The following is a 21,363-nucleotide window of genomic DNA, read 5'->3' as shown; positions in this document are numbered from 1 at the left end:
AATCCCTGGCTTGTCGTTGCAATAGCTGATATAAGGAGGTCATCCTTTGCATCTGGTAGCCATCAAGTGGCATCTGGAGGCCACCTACTACAAAGTCGGCTGAACCTGAGCAGATAATAAACTCCCATAGATGGCTAAATATGAGCCTGAGACTGACAGCCACGACGAAAATATAAAAAACAAAAAACTTTGAAGACAGTTTTCAAGAAAGGTCAATTCACATAATATGCTTATCACAGAAGACACAGGAGCATGGGACAAACAGCCATATGTTGGTATAACATGAATTTTATGTAATGCTTACACTCTGTATTTATATACCCTACACTGTTGGATATCAGGAACTAGAGTTTATGGCCTATTTTGAAGGCCATAACAATTAATCATAATCTTTGAGTAATTTATTTTGCTCAGTCAAAGGATGACTTGTTTTAATGAGTATGGATATTTTACATCATTGGTTAACCCAAGAAAGAGGAATTTGTTCTGTTTCCTATACTGTAATATACAGATTTTTGTGGTGAAAACTGTTAGCAACTGACAATTTGACATCTGAGCTTGTGAGTATCTGTTCACCTTGGGGAGTACCACATTAGACGGCTTGATGAAAATGTTGATGTATGAGGATTTGTTCACTTTATTTACTAAAAATGAAAATCTTAACAGCAAAATGACTTCACAATGGTGGCCATTCTCTGTAAATGATATATAGTGCAGTTAGATGGGGGAGTCAATAATGGTAGAAATCCCTGCAATTGGCAGGCTATCCGTGGCATCTAGTGGCTATCTCTGGCATATAGTGAGAATCTTTGGACAGAAGAGGCTGAACCTTGGGAAGTTAGGCTGAATCGAGCATGTAAGGCTGCACAACACAATGTGACTTTTAGTGACAGGAGTAAATTAGAGGGTTTGATGAAAACGTGAAGCTGATTTTTGGGGCCATATGTACGAACACATTTTCCCATAGACACAGAATGGGTAAAACCATTTCATACATCTGGCCCTTAGAACTAAATTATCATTTACTAAAAACTGTTAAGTAAACAGAGGGTAAAACAATGGTCGATTACGAAAAAAACTACCTTTTGTTTGGCTAAAAATGAGCAAATTTGCCAAAATAGGCAATCTAACTATTCTTTTAAAGAACAAATATTTATTTACTAAACATAAAAAGCTAGGTACTTTCAGAAAATGACAAGAATGTTTGCAGTAAATCAATAAATTTACCAAAACTGTAAAGTAAAAATATTATAGTATTTGTGGGTAAAAGGAGTGTCTCTTGCAGAAAACGCCAAGCTTATGTTTGCGACCAAAAGTTGTATATTACCAAAATGACGCGAATGCAGCTAAGCTGATGCTGATTTGGACAAATGCACTGCTGATGACTGGGTGCCACAGGCCACTGGCATGCTACAATGCTGATCATTTCATCACTAATGAGGAACCATATTTAGGTCTGGTCTTTCAGTCAGCTTTAGCTGTCTCACCAGACTTTCATTTTTCCAAACAATGCCCACATAATACACATACATACGGGGGGATTGATCAGCGGTCGTCGTCCACTGGTTTGTTAAACTGTCATTCAGAGTTTACTTTCTTTAACCAAAGCTTACAGCATGGGGAAAATCAGTCAGCCCACCTTCTTCATGGGCACAATGTGCTATGAGTGACTCCACAAGCACTATACACATTATTGAAATCCATCTTAAAAATATCATTTTTTATATTAACTGTAAACACTGGCTGTTTGTTTTCCCTGCATTTCGGTTACTCAGTTAGATGGGGATGTATTTTCTGCCTCCCTATTAATTTGGTGGCATAAAGTGCTTAAGCAGCATTGTAACGCTGTATTTGCATGGGATAAGTGACATTGTGATAATGTGGCTGCTGTTATTTGAATGCTTGTATGGTGCTCTTCACAAATAATAATAAAAATGCAGAACACAACTGAAATGCTCGTTACTGAAACAAAATAAAATCACTAGTAAAACAGCCACAACAGTGAATGCTTTTAAAAAAAACATGTATTGTACAAATAAGAAGGGCACGTGCAGGTTGCGGCACAATTCCCTTTTTTTTTACTTTTATTTTTTGTGTCACATGCTTGAGATAAAAAAAAATCTTTACTAGCTTGCCAAGGCGAGACCTACTGGCTTTGCAAATCCTTGCATTTTTATGTATACTGACTGATAGCGTTTTTGAATAATACTATCACTATAATAAATGCCTAAAGCCCAGGAGAGTAAGGTTTGTGACAACTTATATGGTCTCTGTAACCTGAATAGTAGCTCCGTTACTCAGGTGTGAGGTCTCTCTAATTTAAGGGAGATCTATTAGGTCTAAGACATGATGTTCTGAAATGTGTATCTGCTTTTGTTTTCCCTTCCTCCTTCGAAGTAGACTGTAATACTCTAATAGAAATAAAGTACTTGGAAAGGCCGGAGAATGAAAATGAAATTAAGTGTAAGGTAAGCTCCCACTGCTCTTGCTCCTGCCTTCTCCTTGCTTTCCCCCAGTTTTCTGACTGCCTTCTCCTTGCTTCTCCCTTGTTCTTGCTGCCTTCTCCTTGCTTCTCCCTTGTTCTTGATGCTTTCTCCTTGCGTTTCCCCCTGTTTCTTTGCGTGCCTTCTCCTTGCTTTTCCATCCTTTTCACTGTTCTCCTAGCCTTCCCCCATCTTTTGTGTGCCTTTTACTTGCTTTTCCCTTGTTCTCATTGCTTTCTCCTTGCTTTTACCCCCATTGTTGTGTACCTTCTTCTTGCATCCCCCTGTTTTTGTGTGCCTTCTCCTTGCTTTTCCCTCGTTTTCACTGCTTTCTCATTGCTTTTCCCCCGTTCAATGTGTGCTTTCTCCTTGTGTTTCCATTCTTTGACTGCTTTCTCATTGTTTTCCCCCCATGTCTTGTGTGTGTGCCTTCTCCTTGCCTTTGCCTCATTTTTGTGCAGCCTCCCAACGCAACTCTGGACCATCACCTCACTTCCGGAATATTCTCCTCAAGACCCGGCCATTCCAATGAGCCCGAGGACCTGCAAGCGCATGGATACTCTGTCGGTTGATTAGCCGCACTTTACAAATTCAGATTGATTGACTGATTAATGAAAGTGAATCAAGTTATTTGATACACTTTGAAAAATAATTGGAAGCAATGAAATTAAACATGTCAAGATTATTCTTTAAAACATACATTTTCTGGTAATTGTGCTGTAACAAGCAGGTGCCCCTCCTGTTTTTCAGAATGTTCTTGGTGAGAGCTCCCTGCATCTCTTTCAAGGAAACTCACATTATTGTACACTGAAGGGTGGGGCTGACTGGACTCAAGAATGAATAATTGGGCTATTTCATAGGTGCCCCTTTAATACTGCTTTTACATCTTATGGTTTTTAGATAATTTACATAAAATGTGCCCTGTAAAATTCACAATGCTGTCTCAATATGTTTTAAATGTTCTCAGGGGCCGACTGCTCCCACTATCCACAATTCTTACAAGGGTGATGCATAGCAGTGCTTACTCATTTCCTTAGTACAATTTGGGTTATAGATTCAGACTGCCACCAAAAATGTGTAGATGTGATGACATCCAAGCACACCTATGGACAGTGACACTTTAAGGACAGAAAAGGATAACAACTGGCACAGGAACAGTGAACAGTATGTGACTAATACAAGACCCCATACTTGAGAAAATGTAGTCTTTTAGTCTAGCCGAAGCAATGAAGGCTGGTGATTTTGAAGGCAAGGACCCAAGTTAAGTTGTATGGCAAAAACTGGCAGACATAATTTTTGCCATACAACTTAACTTGTTGTCTGGCAACAAGTACAACAACTTGTCACCAGTCTGTGGCCAGACACCAGTCTGTCACCAGTCTGTGACGACGCAGAAGTGGTGCCAGTCTAAAAGAAAAAAAACAGGAACAGATACCAATGAGATTGTGACACGACGTGGAAGTCCTCTGTGGTGTTCCTGGAACGCCTGCTCTGTCATGCCCCTGACAGTGTACCACTGGCCTTTCCTCCTGCACTGATTGACACCATCCACAACCTCCTTTTGGTAACCAGTCTGTGACATGGCTGTGGGTGTTAGGTCTGACTTGCTTCTGCTCATGTATGCTATAAGGGAGTACATGCTACTAAAAAGTTTCTCTTTATTACCTATGTGAGTAGCTACTCAGTGAGACACTGTTCAGCGTAACCTTCACAGACAACTAGACTGGTATTGGCCACACGTCTGTGGCCTACCATCACATGCTTTATCTGTGTATCCCCTGCGGTAACTGCTCCTTCACAGTCCTGCCAGGGCCTGCTCTGAGGCACATTTGTGCATGCTTTCTTTATGTCCCTTGTGGGTGACTGCTTTATCACCCTCTTGGCAAAGTCTGTTCCATGGTATTACACCTTAGTGTCTGCTAATGGCATCCTGCACTCCACAGAGCATCTGTCAGTGGTGGCTTTTTGAAAAACCTGCTACCTATGAGATACACTTGCTGGTGGGAAAAACACAGAGGGTATGAGTGGAATACTTGCACAACTGTCAGCCAATGGCAACAGTTGCATTTGAATCTCTCGCTTTTCAGCCACTACGCCACTTCACATGGCGGCAAATCAGCCATTGCCCAACACGAACAGTGCAACCCAAACTACCAAGCCACGTCCCCTCTGCGCAGGAACACACGCAGTTTCAGGGCAGTGTCTGATGTAGGCTACTTAATCCTCATAATTGAGGGACAGCCCGAATCTTGTGGCACAGTGAGCATGGGAACCACGTGTGGTCATGCCCCGGCACTTTTGCAGGGCAGTGAAAAAAACACAAAGTTGGTGGATGGAATGCTTGCAAACATCTAAGTTACTGGCAATCACTCGGACTGCATTCCTGTGGTTGGGTTTTCACCCTCTCCACCACTCAGTCAGAGCTCTACTATCTGCAACTCATCTACCACTCAGTCAGAGATCTGCTATGTGCAACTCTTCCACCACTCAGTCAGAGATCTGCTATGTGCAATTCAACCATGGTCCTGCTCTAATAGGAACTGCCCAGTCTGATCTGCCAGCACTTCCACTGCTGGAGATTGTATGCACCACACATAACATTCTATCTCAAGCAACACTGGGTATGTTGAACGTCAAGCGAAACACCCGTCATAAGATTTATCTCAGCACAAAATCTACGCACTTCTTACAAATATATGGGGATCTGTAATTTCGAATTTCGATATGAATGACTGCCTCTAATTTCCTTAACACTGGCGAGTTGAGATGTCTCTGGTCACCTCTAACAATGAAATGAAGTAGCTGCTCAACTGTAATAAGTGATTACATTTGATTTGTGACATTATCGTTTCTGCCTCCAACAGATAAGGGAAAAGGCAGGGCACGAAGCATAATTACAGCAGCAGGTTAAACAAGGAAAACAGCAACTGTTTTTTTCTAAATAAACAGTAATCAGCAGAAAGGAGTTATATATGGCAACATATTTATTTTTTTCATGCTATAAATCATTACCAGAAATATATATCTCTGCATGTTTCTACGCAATCTGAGCTGCAGCATGTTTTATCTGACATACTAAACCGATTCTCATATTTTTTGCAGCAAATTAGTAACTGGTTGTGGGGTGCTTAATTTTGCACTACAGGTATTATTTACGTCTGCAAACAGCCTGTAGCTTTCATGCAAAAGAGCGAGAGACATCAAGGATTTAAGCCACTGGGGGGGGGAAGGGCGGTGTTGTGATCATGTATTATAAGAAATAATGTACCCCACTATAATACATCATAACATAAGTGACCTCAGAGTTTCATTAACTTGTATGGGAAATCGGCCTTTGGCCTTGTTCCTCTATACAGTCACAGAACTTCTCTGTGACTTACCGGATCTTTATAATGTACAGAAGGGGGCACTTTATCACATATGTATAGTTTTGCAACATCAATCCGGGTATGCCGATGGCAGCCAAATCACAGTGTAGGCACAATTTAATGGCCAGTGTCTAACATGTAAACTATACAGAGAGCGAATTAATGAGAAACAGTGAACAGTCCACACTCTCATTTAAGATAAAATACAACTATTTCTCATCATCCTTCAGTTACAGAAGCTTCTTACGTGGAGTTTTGAAGGCCACATGCTCTTCAAAGGGTTCTACTTTGTGGCCTAATCTCACTGTGCAGCGAGCAGTGAATGGAATTCGGAATTATGTGGAGATTCTGTTTGATGGAACACTCGACACATGAGAATTTGCTGACCAAAAAAGAGGCAAAAAACACAACAAAATGACTGCTCATACTATTGTACCTTCACACCTCCTAGGGTCAATGACTGGGCTCACAAGACCTCACTAAAGTCATTTCTCTTTATGGAAATAGAAGCCTCACACACCTCATAGTGTCATGCTTCATCCTCAGCTTCTACCCCCACCCTGGTAGGTCTAGTACCACCAGGGCGGACTCAACCGTCTTGCTCCTTTGAGCAGAGGGGAGTTGTTGATAAATCTTAACTGGATAAAAAGGCCAGGATCCCATTTTTATAAGCCCATCTGGGTCTCGGGCGCATCTGTACTAAGCACCCTTGATGTGGGAGTCTCTAATATCTAGGTCAAAGAGAGACGTGACCCCCTTTATAGTCCCACCTACTTCAGAAGGAGCGCCTCCTAATTGCACCTAATTCTCCCCTCATCAGGCCGGACGGATGGGCTTCTAAGAATGGGCAGAAACATGTTGGCGTGAACAGGTGACCCGAACCATTACTATAGTGGTTTCACCGTATGGTTTTAACAATACCTTTGTTCTCCATTATTAAGGAATTACACCAGGGGTAAACACAAGGTATTTTTATAAGTCTGGATCCCGGCCTTTTTATCCAGTTAAGATTTATCAAGAACTCCACTCTGCTCAAAGGAGCAAGACGGTTGAGTCCGCCCTGGTGGTACTAACCCTATCAGGGTGGGGGTAGAAGCCAAGGATGAAGCACGACACTATGAGGTATGTGAGGCTTCTATTTCCATAAAGAGAAATTACTTTAGTGAGGTCTTGTGAGTGAGTAATTGACCCTAAGAGGTGCTAAGGTATAATAGTATGAGCAGTTGGTTGGTTTTTGATAGGGGTATTATGAATGTGCGTGGACGCTCCCCTTTTCTCCAATTGTGTTATGAGCAAAAAAACAAAAAGAGGCAGCCCAAGAAAAGGAAGGTCACCTCTCTGATAACGGATCAGTACTTATGAACTATCTGTATATTCTTGAAACACAGTAAAGTCTGCAGTACTTGACCAGCATGTCGTAGGGACCAATAAAGGAATGGGAACCTGCTTCTGATCCAAAAACGGTAGGAGTAACAACATGGCAGGAGCAAGGTGATGAGGAAGAAAATGAACAGAAAGGCAAACCTACCACTATCATCACTGGGCCTTTCCTTCAGTGGGGTAGCTTCTTCCACAGTGGGTGAGGTAGGTGATGACTTGAGAGAGATGAAAGAGGGAAGCTTCTGTAATCCAGAGGGTCCAGCGAGTCCTATTCCGCTAGGACACACAGCAGCGTTTTCCGACAAGGACCCCTCTTCATGGGACCTGCTGACCCTAAGACAAAAAATTGTGGACACAATTGAAACACAAATCCTTACATGAATGTGAGAAAACGGAAGAAGCAGATGCTGAAAAGATTGGCTGTTAATACTATTCACTGCAAAAATATTTACATCTTATGCCGCATTCATTTTTCAACCACGTTATAAGTTCTATAGTGCCTTTCCATGCATCGAAAATTTACTATGAGACTTTTACCCATATCCCTGAGGTTGCAGAGATCCACTTGAGTCTATATGTGTTTCTAACTAGCCAAGATGTTGTGGCTGAAACAGAAGGTTCTTCATCCAAAGTCTTCTGGACTCTGTTGGGCAGCTCAGTCAAGTACTCAAGGCCTACCTCAAGGAAGGTGGTGCACAAGATGAGCCAGGCACCTTTTAACACAATGAATAATTTCTCAATAAAGATGAATGTCCAGCTATGATTACTTATTCGAATAGGAATACGTTTTTAATTAATTCCATAAATTGCAAACCATAATAATTTTCAGCTGGATTCATCTTCTGAGGCTCACAGACAGGGTAAGATAATTGTCCACTAATCATGGACAGTTTCAGACAACTCATTGAAAACAATTAGGCAATAATATCCTATGGGGTTTCATAACTATGGGCAGTTCTGAAGATGTCCAGAGGGCCCCCTCTCCCAGGCACTGGGGCTGGTATGTACCCAGGGGGAACACACTATACACAGCAATTGAGAATAAAGTCCAAGTCCAAATCAAAGTCTCTGAGATAATCACGGTGTATTAAAAAGTAATAAAAGTCAGTTATCCTGATTTCTCCTTGTTGCCAGGGAGCAGCTTATTTGCTCAGATTAGTATCCCAAATCTACTATTCACAGTCGAGAAATTCCACTTCCAGTCGTCAACTGATATGATTTAGTAGCCCAAAACTTTGAAAAGGTTGTGGTATAAAAATTCCAATAATCACCCTCAACTGTACCTAAGCTCTCTCTTTGCTAATATTAGGGAATTATTCATGATAGTGGCGAGGACTCTGGTTCTGGGCACAGGAGTGCCAACATAGCAGATGAAGGGACTTGGAACTGGGTATAACCAAAAAGTGTAGTCATTGGATAAAGAATACCTCAGTCTACACACACAAACGCTTGTTCTGTAAGGCAATGGGCCAACTGGGTGCATGAAAACTGCACTGCACTGCAGGGCCAAGGGATCCCAAGCGTGACTGTGGGGCATGTCTTCCAGTACCACGTCCAGATGCTGACAACATGCCAGAACTAGTTTAATGAGTATCAACACAATTGCAGGCTCTAAATGGATTTGACAAGAGGACAGTTCCCAAAATTCATAAGAAAGCAAACATTGGTTCCTGGGAATGTGGCCACCACACAGAGTCTTTGCTCCTGTAGGTATCTTGCCTGCACCTGTAACTAGGTATATTTTAGCTCCCTTCTGTCTGTCTGGGGGACAACTGAAAGCTCTATGGGTGCTCGGGTCAGCTCTGATGGTCTGTGCAGGCTGACTGTCACTGTACACGTAGGCAGGACTGCAGGCACAGGAAGAGCTGCAGATCCACAGTCATAGCTTCCAGCTAAGTCCTAATCAAGGGAACCAGGTGCCAGGGAGGATGACACACGGCTTGCAAAGGTGCCACTCATTAGCAAGCTTCAGCACCTCATCAAAGATAGTGAGTGCTCCATAAATGCAATTACAGTACAGTACAGTTATAACTACATTCAGTAGGCAATTAAGTGCTGTCTGGATCTGCAAGATCATGATTGGTGGATCTCAGCCAGATATCTATCTTAGGAATAAGTGCTGAATGAGCAGACTATGCTGTCTGTGAGCAGCAGACATCCTCCTTTCTGCACATGCAGTCAAACAATGAAAGAGTCTTTCGCACTCTTGTTGAGGTGGAAATCGATCCCCAAGAACTAAGGACTACTGGAAATTTACAAGAATGAGTCGATATGCCTCACCCCGTGGTGTATGTATGTTGCACCTGCAAAACTGCCACCGCTCAATAGGGGAGGTACCTCCTTCTGTGTACACAGTGAGGGCCCATTTGGGAGTACTGTGTGCCACTCAACATCAATGATGTCACCAGGAACTGATTAAGTTGGTGTTCAGGAGTTTGGGGTCACTCATAAATCGCTCTAACAAAAAACTGAGTGGAACATCTGGGGACAAAGTGAGCAAAGATGACAGCTGGTGGAAACAGATTTTGGCTTTCGTCCTTGCATAAGGCATATGTGGGTTTTAGTGTCAAACTGCCCACTTGGACAAGATACTGTAGGGATGCTGCTAAAATACAACTCATATCTCCTCATAATTTTTCCTCATCTTCGTCATCAATGAGGTCAGTGTATCCCCTCCCCCTCTCAGGATTGGCATCCAGCTGGCTAAATTCCAGCACACTTTTTTTGACCACTCCAGGGGTCCCCCCATCGTCAGTTCAACATATTTTGTGGGTACATAGCTGCCTGCTGAGTCCTAGATTTGTTGTTCAGAATGTTGTTCCCGACACCCTTGCTGGGTGTGGTAGGTCCAACTGAAGAAACAAAGCTGATGGACTAGAATGGTAGGTGAATGTTGTAAGTGTAGCACTTCATGTGACTCTTTAGGGTTTGAACAGAAGGACTAGAAGTGGCAAGTCCTCCTTCTCAAGGGACACGCAGGGTACTAGGGACAATGAAAGGAGTGCAGCCAAGCGGTGTCTGAAGACACTGCTGCTCTGGTCCCAGGGAAACACCAGGAAATGCTGAATTCTCCTGGAAGACATGGGTGCCCCAGAGCTGCTTCTCATTCTGTAACAGCTTGGAGTCAGCTCAAAAACTTTATGAGACAGAGTGGAGCAGTTTTGAAAGGAAACGGGTAATGCAGATGATACAGAACTGTACCCATTTATTTTCCACATGTTCTTCCACATAGTCTTCCAGGACTCTACAGAACATGAGGTTTAGGACAAGGATTCTGATCTGGATTTCATATGTAAAAAAGATATGTATGATAAGAAGATAACCCAGACTTGATGGCTTATTTGAGGTCCACTCTGGCTCTTCCTGCTGCTAAACCCTAATGCAGCACTAGTGGTGTTTTTTTCGGCAATCCTAACAACCTTCATATGGCAAGTGTACTTGCATCATGCACTCAAGTACTTCATTTTCTGCAAATGAAGGCATTTCCTCAAGATATGTTTTACCACCGATGTTATAAATGTAGGAGGAGAATCAATTTAATTCCTTCAATACATTCTGGGAGGTGGTGTTTAATTTGAATTAAAAAAAAGAGGCAGGGGTCATAATTAGTTTTAGAAAGCTGCAGCAACTACTGGCTCCACCTACTGCTTCCATGATCCACCACCAGCTTGGCCACTGCTGATGAAAGTGCTATGCTGTGCATTCAGTGCTCGGCTTCTACTATCCACCCTGCTGGTTATATGGCTCTGTTTAGTGTTTTTGGAGAACCTTCAGAAAAACTACACACAGTCTGACTATTCCCATGGCTGTTCTCTGGGGGGATGAGTGATAGATGCTGGATGTACATACAGTGGTAATGTATATGCACTGTACAATTTACTGACAAAGGGAAGAACCTGGTTCTAGTGAGATTGATGGACTGTCCCTCCACTCACACTAGCAGAAGACAAGTTACAAAGGTCCAGCAGCACACACAGTTCTGTAGAGAAAAGATATAAACCCACATCCCACACTGGTGGACAGCACATTACAACAGTGAGGCCAAGCATCTCCACAGGATAAGGTTACTTACACAACTCACACTAGTAGACAGCACATTACAGCACTGGGGCAAACAAAGCGATGCAGAGCAATGATTATAGGCACAATGCACACTAACAGACAACATATTACTACAGTGAGGCAAATGCAGCTCTGCAGGGCAGTGTTTATATGCACAACTCACACTAGCAGGTGGCACATTACAACACTGAAGCAAGCACAGCACTGCAGGGCAATGTCACTTACACAATGCACACTAGAAGACTGCACATTACATCACTGAGGCAAACACGCCGCTGCAGAGCAATGTTTATATGCACAACTCACACTAGCAGGCGGCACATTACAACTATGTGTGTTGTGGCATTTTACTTTTGATATTCTGGGCTGACCTGCTATGGGTCCAGAGTAAAATGGCCAAGCACCATTCCTTCATCGTAACAGAGGTCAACGCAGACCTGTCTAGAGATGGGGGTAGATGCAAGGTGCACACAGACTTACAAGTCAAAACATGTTCAGCAATCCCAATAAATTAATGTGCAGCCAGATACTTGCTTTGAGGAAAAAGCAGCCTTTATAAACAAACATAAAACACAGCAGTGGAACTTTACATGAGTGGGCCAGTAGGCAGCAATCCATTGACATAGGTAAAGAGGCCTGTGCACTTTATTGATCACTGTCACAAAAAGCGGTATGCTGCCACCACCAGGCTTGCGCTACTTGATTCTGGGTAAGGGCAGTAACCCTTTACCTTTACCAGGATAACGCTTTGTGTGCCCCTCCTGATCTGACAAGGCCGTAATCTGTGACATAAGCATGAACAGTGTTCACCCAGGACACAAAATAGTATTGAGGATCCAGATATTACTGCAGCTGGAACACTCAGGGCAGATGTGCATGTCCATTACTATGCAGGGGTCTTCTCCGTACCAACACCAGCTTGAAAGGTCAGAAGAGCTTATAATATCAAAATACTACAGGCAAAATCAACCTTCATACTGGAACAAATTATAATGTCACACATCCATACTAAGGATCTCGAGAACTACATAAATGAGAACATAAGGGGACCAAATACAACAAATTCTTAACTTTCTTCTCAAAACAATTCCTAATATTAAATACGAGCTCTTGCCTTAATTCTCTACACCACCTTCTCAAAGCCCCAAAAGCTTCAGCATCTGGTGTAATTTCACCAAACTCCAAATAGAGGGCCTCACAAACGTGGTGAAAAGTATTCGTCCGACTTAATACATTGGTGAAGTTCTTCCAGATCCCACTGTAAAGGTCAATTTCTTCTCAAAGGCACCTTACTTGCTCGCCATTATTAAAGCCTCTCTCTCAAGAGGAATCCTGAACAATAACCTGACCATGGGTCAAATCTTACCAATCATCAAAAAGCCTAAAGCAGACCCTGGCACCCTAAGAAACTACATACTTACTGTTGCATCCCAAAAAAACTACAGTCCTATATCCTATCTATTCTGGCTTGGCCAAGTAATTGAGAAATGTGTCTCAATCCAACTAAACAAGTATATTAATGCCAACGCCCTGATATCCCCTTGTCAATTAGGATTCAGAAAGGGAAATAGCAAGGAACCTGCTACCCTAAAAGTGCTGCAGACACTGGCAGTCAGATTTAGTTTCAAGGATAAGGTAATAAGCTGGATTTGTTCCATCCTCAGGGGTCCCACTCAATTAGGCAAAATTCGGAGGGGTCCAAGACGGACTGGTAATCCGCAGAGTCACACAAAGTTCCACTCCCTCACCAGTTCTGTTCAGCCTGTATGTTGAATTACTCAGTCTGCTTATGGAAGAGTCTATCATTCAACTCATGCAATATAACTTTACATTAAGTTGTCGGATATCCAGGACGTATATACTGCTAAAAAAGGAATGGGTAAATTGCAAGAGTGAGTGACGGCCATCTTTTTGAAATTCAATGCACCAAAAATTACGTTTCAACTCATCTACTATAAAGTTAAGATCTGCGCCCACCTTCCCTCACTAAGTTGGTTTCTGTACAATTTCCACTCTACCAATGACAATCCCATGTAAATAAACTGCCCAATCTGTCAATTTCTACTTGCACCATCTAAAGAGAATTAAACTTCTCCTGAATAATGACCAGCTGAGGACCATAGCTCACCCCTGATCATCTCCGGAATTCATAAAGAAAATGCCATCCTCTACGACCTTTCAGTTAACACCGTACTACCACTTTTATAGTGAACCCCAGCGAATGCAGACGGTCCACCGTAGTCTGAAGGAGGGAAACAACCATCTGGGGGCGAGGCCACCTTCAACAGCCAGTCTTTCGAGGTAGGGGAAGACTGAAACCCCTAACATAGCCAGATGAGCTTCGACTACCGCCATCACCTTGGTGAACACCTGAGGGGCACTGGTAAGGCCAAAGGGTGGTACAGTGAACTTAAAGTGCTCGTGGCCTACCTTGAACCGCAGATATCGCCTGTGGGCAGGCAGGATGGGATGCGAAAATACGCATCATGCAAGTCCAATGCTACCAACCAGTCTCCATGGTCAAGGGCAGACAAGACCTGAGCCAACGTGAGTATCTTGAACATCTCCTTGAGGAAGAGATTGACAGTCTGTATGTCTAGAATAGGGTGAAGACCAATAGCTTTCTGGAAATCAGAAAGTAACGGGAATAACAACCACTGCCTACTACTATTGGGACCCTTTCTATGTCTCTTTTGGCCAAGAGAGCCGTAACTTCATCTTTGAGCAGAGACAAATAGTTTTCTACCAGCCTTTCCAATTTTGGCGATACTGGGGAGGAAATGATTGGAAAGGCAGGGCAAAGCCCTTCCTGATGATCTGCTGTACCAAAGCGTCCGATGTAATGGACTGCCACTGGAGGAGATGATGTTGAATTCTGCCTCCAACTGGGCAAGCATGGTCCTGCAGAACCATAGTAGGAGGGCTTCGAGGCTGCAGCTGCTGGGGGATGGGTGGCAGATGACTTCTGGCCTCCAGACCCACTAGGTCTGAAGGTACTGAGATTACGTCCTTACATAGCCAGAGGTGGTTGCACAGGACAGTGGCCAGCATAAAGCTGGCGGGGTGCCACGCCCTTTCCGTATCCATGAAAGGGGCAAAAGACAGGCATTGGACAGGTGGTCGCTGAGAGGCCCAAGTCTTGGTTGTAGGCAGAGAGTCCTTAAGCGCTCCAGCACCAAGGCTGTCTTCTCGCCAAATAAGCAAGTCCCATTGAAGGGCATGTACATAAGGTTTGCCTGGACTTCCCTTGAAAAGCCAGATGTTCTCAGCCAGGTATGGCACCATGAGGCCACAGTCAACGCAAATGCTCTGCCCAGCAAGTCAGTCGTATCCAAGCCACACAGATTGGTGAACTACGCTGCGTCCCTTCCATCTTTTACTGCTTGGGAGAGTATGGCCTGGGCCTCCTCCGAGACCTGAGGCAGCATTTGCGCAACCATATCTCAAATGGTGTGTGAGAAATGGCCTAAATAGCACAAGGTGTTCACCGATCTCAGTGGCAGGGCGTTGGAAGAAAACTTCTTCTTCCTAAGATAGTCCATTTTCTTGTAATCCCCGTCCAGAGGAGCGGATCAGAATGCACTGTGGGAAGTTGAGGCTTGGACTACCAAGCTCTCAGAAGTGGGGTGTTGGCTTAGGAAACTAGGGTCAGCTGGTGCAGGGTGATGGCGGCAGGCAATCATCCTAGTTGCAGGAGCCCCAGTGCTGGGTTTGAACCAAGTTCCCAGCAAGACATTAGTAGGTGCCTCATTAAAGGGCAGAAGGGGTTCGGAAGTATATGCCCCAGGCTGAAGCACTTCAGTGAAGATGTTTGCCTTGACAGCCACTGATGGCAGTTTTAGGTCAACGATCTCCGCTGCCCTACGCACCATCATTGCCTAGGAAGCTTCCTTCTCTGTAGCCACTGAAGGGCAAGAGAACAAGCCAGAATCTGGAGAAATGTCCAGTCTACTTGCCTCTCCCAGTTCCTCAAATCAGTCCAAAGATCTTTCTAATTGGTCTTCTAAAGCAGTGGTTCCCAACCTTTTGACTTCTGTGGACCCCCACTTTATCAGTACTGGAACCTGGGGAACCCACCGAATCATTATTGGAATCTAGGAACTCCCCAATGAGTCATTACTAAAAGCTGGGGACGTAATTGTCAATATTGTTACATTTTCTAAGCAGCCGCGGACCCCCTGAGGAGGCTTCGCAGACATCCCAGGGGTTCCCGGAGCACAGATTGGGAACTACTGTTCTAAAGGGTCCAGTGACCCCTCCCAATCGTCTTCCATGCTGGGCTGTGAAAAATAAAGCTCAGGCAATGATCTGGCACTTGTGGGCACCGTAGGTTCTGGATCATCAGGAATCACAATTTGGCTGGTGCCGCTGGTGGGTCCCGAGAGCATCGGCATCAGGAGTGGCACTGGAGAAGGTCATGTGGGTATGACCGACGCCAGTCCAGATACGGAGTCGGATCCATGAGACCACATCAGAGCCAAGGCCGCCGGCGTGGAACCTGATGTTGTTTCGGCTCCCGGAAACGGGTGGGGAAGGCACGGAGTCAGACTGGGCAATGGCAGAACCGTGCTTGGAAAGCTGATGTTCCCCACTCGTTGTGACAGACGAGGTAAAGTCGAAGTCCGCCTGGACTACTTCTTTTTGTGCCTCTTCCCCAAGTATCCTGAGGACCTCAAGTGTGACAGAGGACTTGGGGCTCCTGGAGCGGTCCTGCGACATCCTTCTCAACCGGGACCGAGATCTCCGAGGAGTCGCCAGTGCTGTCACCTGCCGGGCCACAAGAAACTTCAGGGACCACTCCCTCAAAACTTTCGGCGCCATGGCCCAGCAGTCTGAGCACAACTTCGAGTTGTGGTCACCCTCAAGACATCAGAGGCGGACGAGGCGAGGATCCGTAATTGACATGGTGCGGTGACAGGTGCCACACAGTTTGAACCCTGCCTTCCTGGATGACATCCTTGACACACCAACAAGAAAAAACTTTGACAAAACATCGAAAAAAGGCCTGTAAGAAAGTGTCAGAGGTATAGCTCTCTCCAGATCTGAGCTAACTGGGGCAGAAAGAAAAGAATTGATGTCCGCATGCCTGGGTTGCGCCTGTTTAGGTGACCGTGACATCATATGCTGCGCCAATAATGACAAGCGGAAGCAAATGGGGCCACCCGACAGTGCATGCAGGGGTATTGCTCGAGCAAAGTTTTTCAGATACAGTCTGACGCCTGGGGAAATTCAAAGGTAAGGAATCTGCAGTTAGAAGTCTCTTTCAGATCACACAACTATCTAGCAAACGATGCATTAAAATGGGGCAAACACAGTTCTACAGAGCATGTCTTGAACCAACATATCAGAGTAATCAGACAGCATGTTACAAAGCTCTGACATAGATATAGCTCTACAATGCAACATTTAAAAGAACACCAGAATTCCAGGAGGCAGCAGTATCCCATCAAGCCAAGAGGGAGACTGTTAGTCCGTTCATCTTTTATGTCCTGTGAGGAAGAATCTAAACACTTTCTACCTTTTTTCAGAGATATTTGGAACTAGAAACACCAAATTTTGGCAGAATTTTCTCTATCACTAGATTCCTTTAGGCACTCTTTGCCCCTTTCATTTCAATTTTCATTGAAAAAGCACAAAAAACTTCTGTTGCTTTTTCCCTGAAGGCACTTAATCTCTCCTGTCATTTGTAGCTGTGTCTACATTTCAATAAATATCCAGCCTGTAGAGGTAAAATGTCTGGGAAAGAATACTATGATGTAGTTGTGATCTAGATCCCTGACACTTATTCCATCAAGAACTGTGACATTTGTAGAAGATTGTTATATAGACACGTGAGAGAAAGAGAGAAGGGATCACCTTTGGACTAAAAGTGTTGAAATTGGCATGAGAATTTCTTCAAGGGCACCCACACCAGCCTTAGATACTCCAGAGGGTGTGAGCAATGAGGTGGTTAATACTGAATTAGATGAAGAAAAAACTGCAACCTCCTGCAATGTCTATTTCGCAGCAAACGGCCCAACCTTATCTGCCACCATGTGTTCCAACTCTAGAGAGAGTGGTCTGATCTACAGCCCTTGTGCAACTTCCATTGCAGCAGCGAAATCTAATGCAAGCTGCATCTAAGACTGCTGAGTCTCTCCCTAAAGAAAATACTGTGATAGACTTTTTAGTAGCGATGAGTGCAAAAAACAAATGTAATATATTGGGCTTCTCTTCATCCATCCATCCTGAGAAAGAAAGTATGAAATGGAATTCTTTTGCAAGGGAGTGTCAGGATTGTAAGTTAGTCTGTACACATCAGTTGGTATGAATGATTCTTGTGGATTTGTGGGGTATATTGCAAGACACAAGTGAGAAACCTGTCAGGAAATTATTAAAGAAGGCATGATCTCTTCAGACAATCTTTTTGGTCTAGTAAGGGATACAGCCAACCTCACCACATTTGACATATGCCATGAAGTGTTCATCATATGCTCTTCATAGCTAAGTCCAACATGCCTGACTGCTCAAGCAGAGCACAAGATACTTGAGTTATCATTTAATGAATCTTCATTATATGGTTTTATAGTGGATGAAGAGATTCAAATAATGAAAACTGAAGCAGAAGCCTCAAGATTAGTAGGGCTGCGAAAGAGGAAAAATATCCGAAAGTTCGGTTTCAAGGCAAGACTAAGACCAAGCAACATTCATAAATGTTATTCTGGAAGATGCCAATGTAGAAACAGCAGTAGCAGCAACAGATTCGATCCATTCAGCCTCAGACATCTTCCAAGGTAGAGAGAAAGGTCAATAGTCTTCAGCTGCCATATGGAAACCTTCCACAATACAATGACTCCACTCTTTTACATCCTGGTGGGCAGGAGAATTTCCAGCTATTTCCGGGTATGGCATGTGGTTACAGAGAATTTGTGGGTACTGGATATTGTGCGAAATGGGGGTATAATCAGATTTTCTCTCCACAAACTCCACTGAAGGGTAAAATCCAGATATGCTGAGTTAGCTAAAAAACTGTGGGATACAGCACAAACAAATGCTTAAAGCTCAAAAGATTCAGAATATTAGTGCATCATTAAATTTCCCTCTTATCCAACAAGGGGATTGGATGTGTGCCTTGGATCTGCAGGACGTTTATTTTCCTGCACCAAACACCTACATTTCTTATGCTTCAATATTGGCAACAAGCACTACCAATATAAGGTACTGTCTTTTAGACTAAGACTTGCTCTCGGAGCATTCTCAAAAGTCAGTGCAGTGGTACAAATGTTCTGTGCTGAAAGGGTGCTTTCATTTATCTGTATCACTGTGACTGGTTGATCAAGGCAGAACCATGTATGAGAATTCTATGTGGTCTCCAGTTGACATTGTACCTTCATGCTCTGAGTCGTCACATCAAATTCAAGAAGTAAAATATTTGAACGAGAACAATCAATCCAATACTTGAAAGTGGATCTAGATACAAGGTTAGGAGGGGTGTGGCCTGACGCCAATGGAGGAGGAACCCACTCCATGAGGCTCCTACCAGTGTTCCCCCACCCTAGACCATCCTGATTTCCAGACTGCCCCCCGACTCCCCAAATAGCTACCGACCTCTCGGAGGCCCCTGCAATATGGAGTGATATATTTGGCGCCGGCATTGGGGCAGATTGGCTGTTCAGGCCGATAACGCGGATATGACCGTGAGGTAGCCAAAATGGCAGCCGCAACACTGTGGGAGGCGGATGGTGGCACCTAAAACAAGAGGAGTGCTGATGACAGGAGGAGGATCAAGGTCGCCAGAGGCGCTCCCCACCTGCTGTCGCGGGACGCCAGGTTGGAGGGCGAATTGGCAAATAGGTGGCCATGCAGCCCAAGAGATGAGGAGGCAGTGTGAGGGACGTGCAGCGGGGAAAGGCCCATGGGAGCCCCCCAACACGACAGCAAATAGGCACCACTTCGGAGACAGAGAAACAGTGGCCCTCTCCCGCACCAACATGAGACGCTCTGCAACAGTGTGGTGGCGGATGAGTGCTGGTCTGCAGTGTGTTGTGGGGCGCAGATAAAGCACAGCGACCCAGGTGGGGAGGAGGCTGGCGGCTGGATGGCCGAAAACAAGAGCAGAGGCAACGCAGCGCTTGGAGATAGGAGCATTGTGACAGCGCTGTGGCGTGACCTAATTGCAGAGAACCCTGGAGAACTGAGCAACACCTGGGCTTACCGGAGTGGGGCATGAGGGTACCCGATCAATAGGAGGGTCTAAATATCCTGGAGACCAGAGGCGAGAAGGAGAGGAACGAGGGAGGCGCAGACACAACTACACACCGGCAGAAGCTGGGGAAGTGGAGGACTGGTGCTGCAGGTCGATGCTCCCACTCCCCCAGGGGGGCACGATCCAGGGGCTAGTCAGGAGGACCGGCAAAGCACCAGTGGAGCTGAATTTTGAAGCGCTGGCTTAGGGAGACAATAGCAGACGAAGGACTCTCGCCCTTTTTTGCCCTGGAGAGAGCGCACAGGGTGCCAGCACGCCCTCCTGTGCCACAGGCTACTCGAGGCCAGTTGTCGTAAGACTGTTGCATTATAGAGACAGAGACTATCTTTTGGAGCAGGCACGGAAGAAAGGAGACTGTACAGTGGAAAACAGCACAGTTCGCATTTTTCCAGACTTCTCAAGAGAAGTGCAGAAGCGGAGAGCAACCTTTAGAGAGGCTAAACAAAAATTAAGGCAAATGGGCTTGCAATATGGAATGATGTTCTCGGCCCAACTGCGTGTGGTGACGGAAGAGGGAGCGCAATTCTTCAACTCTTTGGAGATGTCTGGCAATGGATAGATGCTTATTTGTCGACAGGGATGGTCACAAACTCTGGCCCCAACTTGCAACGACAAAATAGACGGCCTGAGCTTAAGCCCTAAAGCAGACCATCTGTTCCGTCACAAAAGGAGGTACAACAAGAACGTCAGAAAGTGATGGAAGCAGTAGCCTCCCTGAGTGGTAGAGATCAGAACCCAAACTCTGCTCTTGGCGAAGAAGCAGGCCACTCGGGATCCGACAGAGACTCAGTCAGCACGCGCATATTGGAGGAAACCAGACCAGAGGTTTCTCTCTCCTCCTGGCTACCTGTGAAAATAGTATCACCACCGTGAATTTACTCGGTCCCTACCCATTGGCCTCCCAGGAGGAGGATGAGAGTAGTAGCCATGATTTTGAAGTGGGGCATCAGGGTTGATGACACGACAGAGAGGGTAAGACTAGGTGGGGGGGATACGGGTGGTGCTGCAGCACTCTGTGAACGAACCAAATGGCCAGCACCCAAATCAAGGTGCACAGTTGATTTCTGTGAGTTTGGATGAGAGGCAGTTGTCTTTTTGGCCTGGGGATGGGGAGTTGGGAAGTTAGCAGTTGGTTTGTTTATAGGGGGACCCCTGAGTCACATGCTATGGTGAAAAAACAACTAGGCTTGGGGTGTACTGATGACCTGATGAAGGAATTGAGGTGGAGGGGCTGAGCACAGGGGGTTATTGCTTTGAGATGAGAATATGGCTACATTAGAGACATATAAATTCATATCATGGAATGTCCGGGGCATGCATACAATGTCAAAAAAATACAAAGTCTTCTCATATTTACAGAGACGAGGGGCCCATGTGGCAAAGCTCCAAGAAACGCATATGACACCAGCAGAAGGGAGGGCTATTCAGAAGCGCTGGAGGGGACAGGTATATTATAGCACTTATTCAGCATTTGCCAGAGGTACCCTGATTTGGATAAGAGCTGGAGTTTCCTTTCAGCCCATTGAAAGTTATGTTGACCCAGACGGGCATTATGTGGTTGTAAAAGGAAAGTTACAGGGCCAGAATTTAGTCTTGGTAAGCATTTATGCACCCAACACAGACCAAGGGTCATTTTTCGAATGGCTGTCTGCCAAATTGGCCCCACACCTTATGCAGTCCATAGCACTAGGTGGGGATTTTAACTGTGTGGTGGACCCCAGCATGGACAGATCCCACCCCCCATTGAAAGACTCCCGATAGCAAGAGTGGCACAGCAGTTTACCGCCTAGCAGACACACTAGGGCCTCATAGATGCCTAGCGTAG

General features: G+C 44.8%; 1 protein-coding gene across 2 annotated transcripts in view; it reads right to left on the bottom strand.

The window, feature by feature from the left end:
- Positions 1-21,363, bottom strand: part of ZC3H3 (zinc finger CCCH-type containing 3) — a 1,347,955-nt gene that overhangs the window by 190,302 nt on the left and 1,136,290 nt on the right. For both annotated transcript variants that reach the window (XM_069220898.1, XM_069220897.1), the window contains exon 11: positions 7,380-7,564. In XM_069220898.1, the coding sequence (XP_069076999.1) occupies positions 7,380-7,564 (185 nt within the window). The remainder of the gene's footprint in view (positions 1-7,379; positions 7,565-21,363) is intronic.

This window comes from Pleurodeles waltl, chromosome 2_2 (assembly GCF_031143425.1).
Source record: "Pleurodeles waltl isolate 20211129_DDA chromosome 2_2, aPleWal1.hap1.20221129, whole genome shotgun sequence".
Classification (NCBI taxonomy): Eukaryota; Metazoa; Chordata; class Amphibia; order Caudata; family Salamandridae; genus Pleurodeles; species Pleurodeles waltl.
This window is presented reverse-complemented; position numbering and strand designations above follow the sequence as displayed.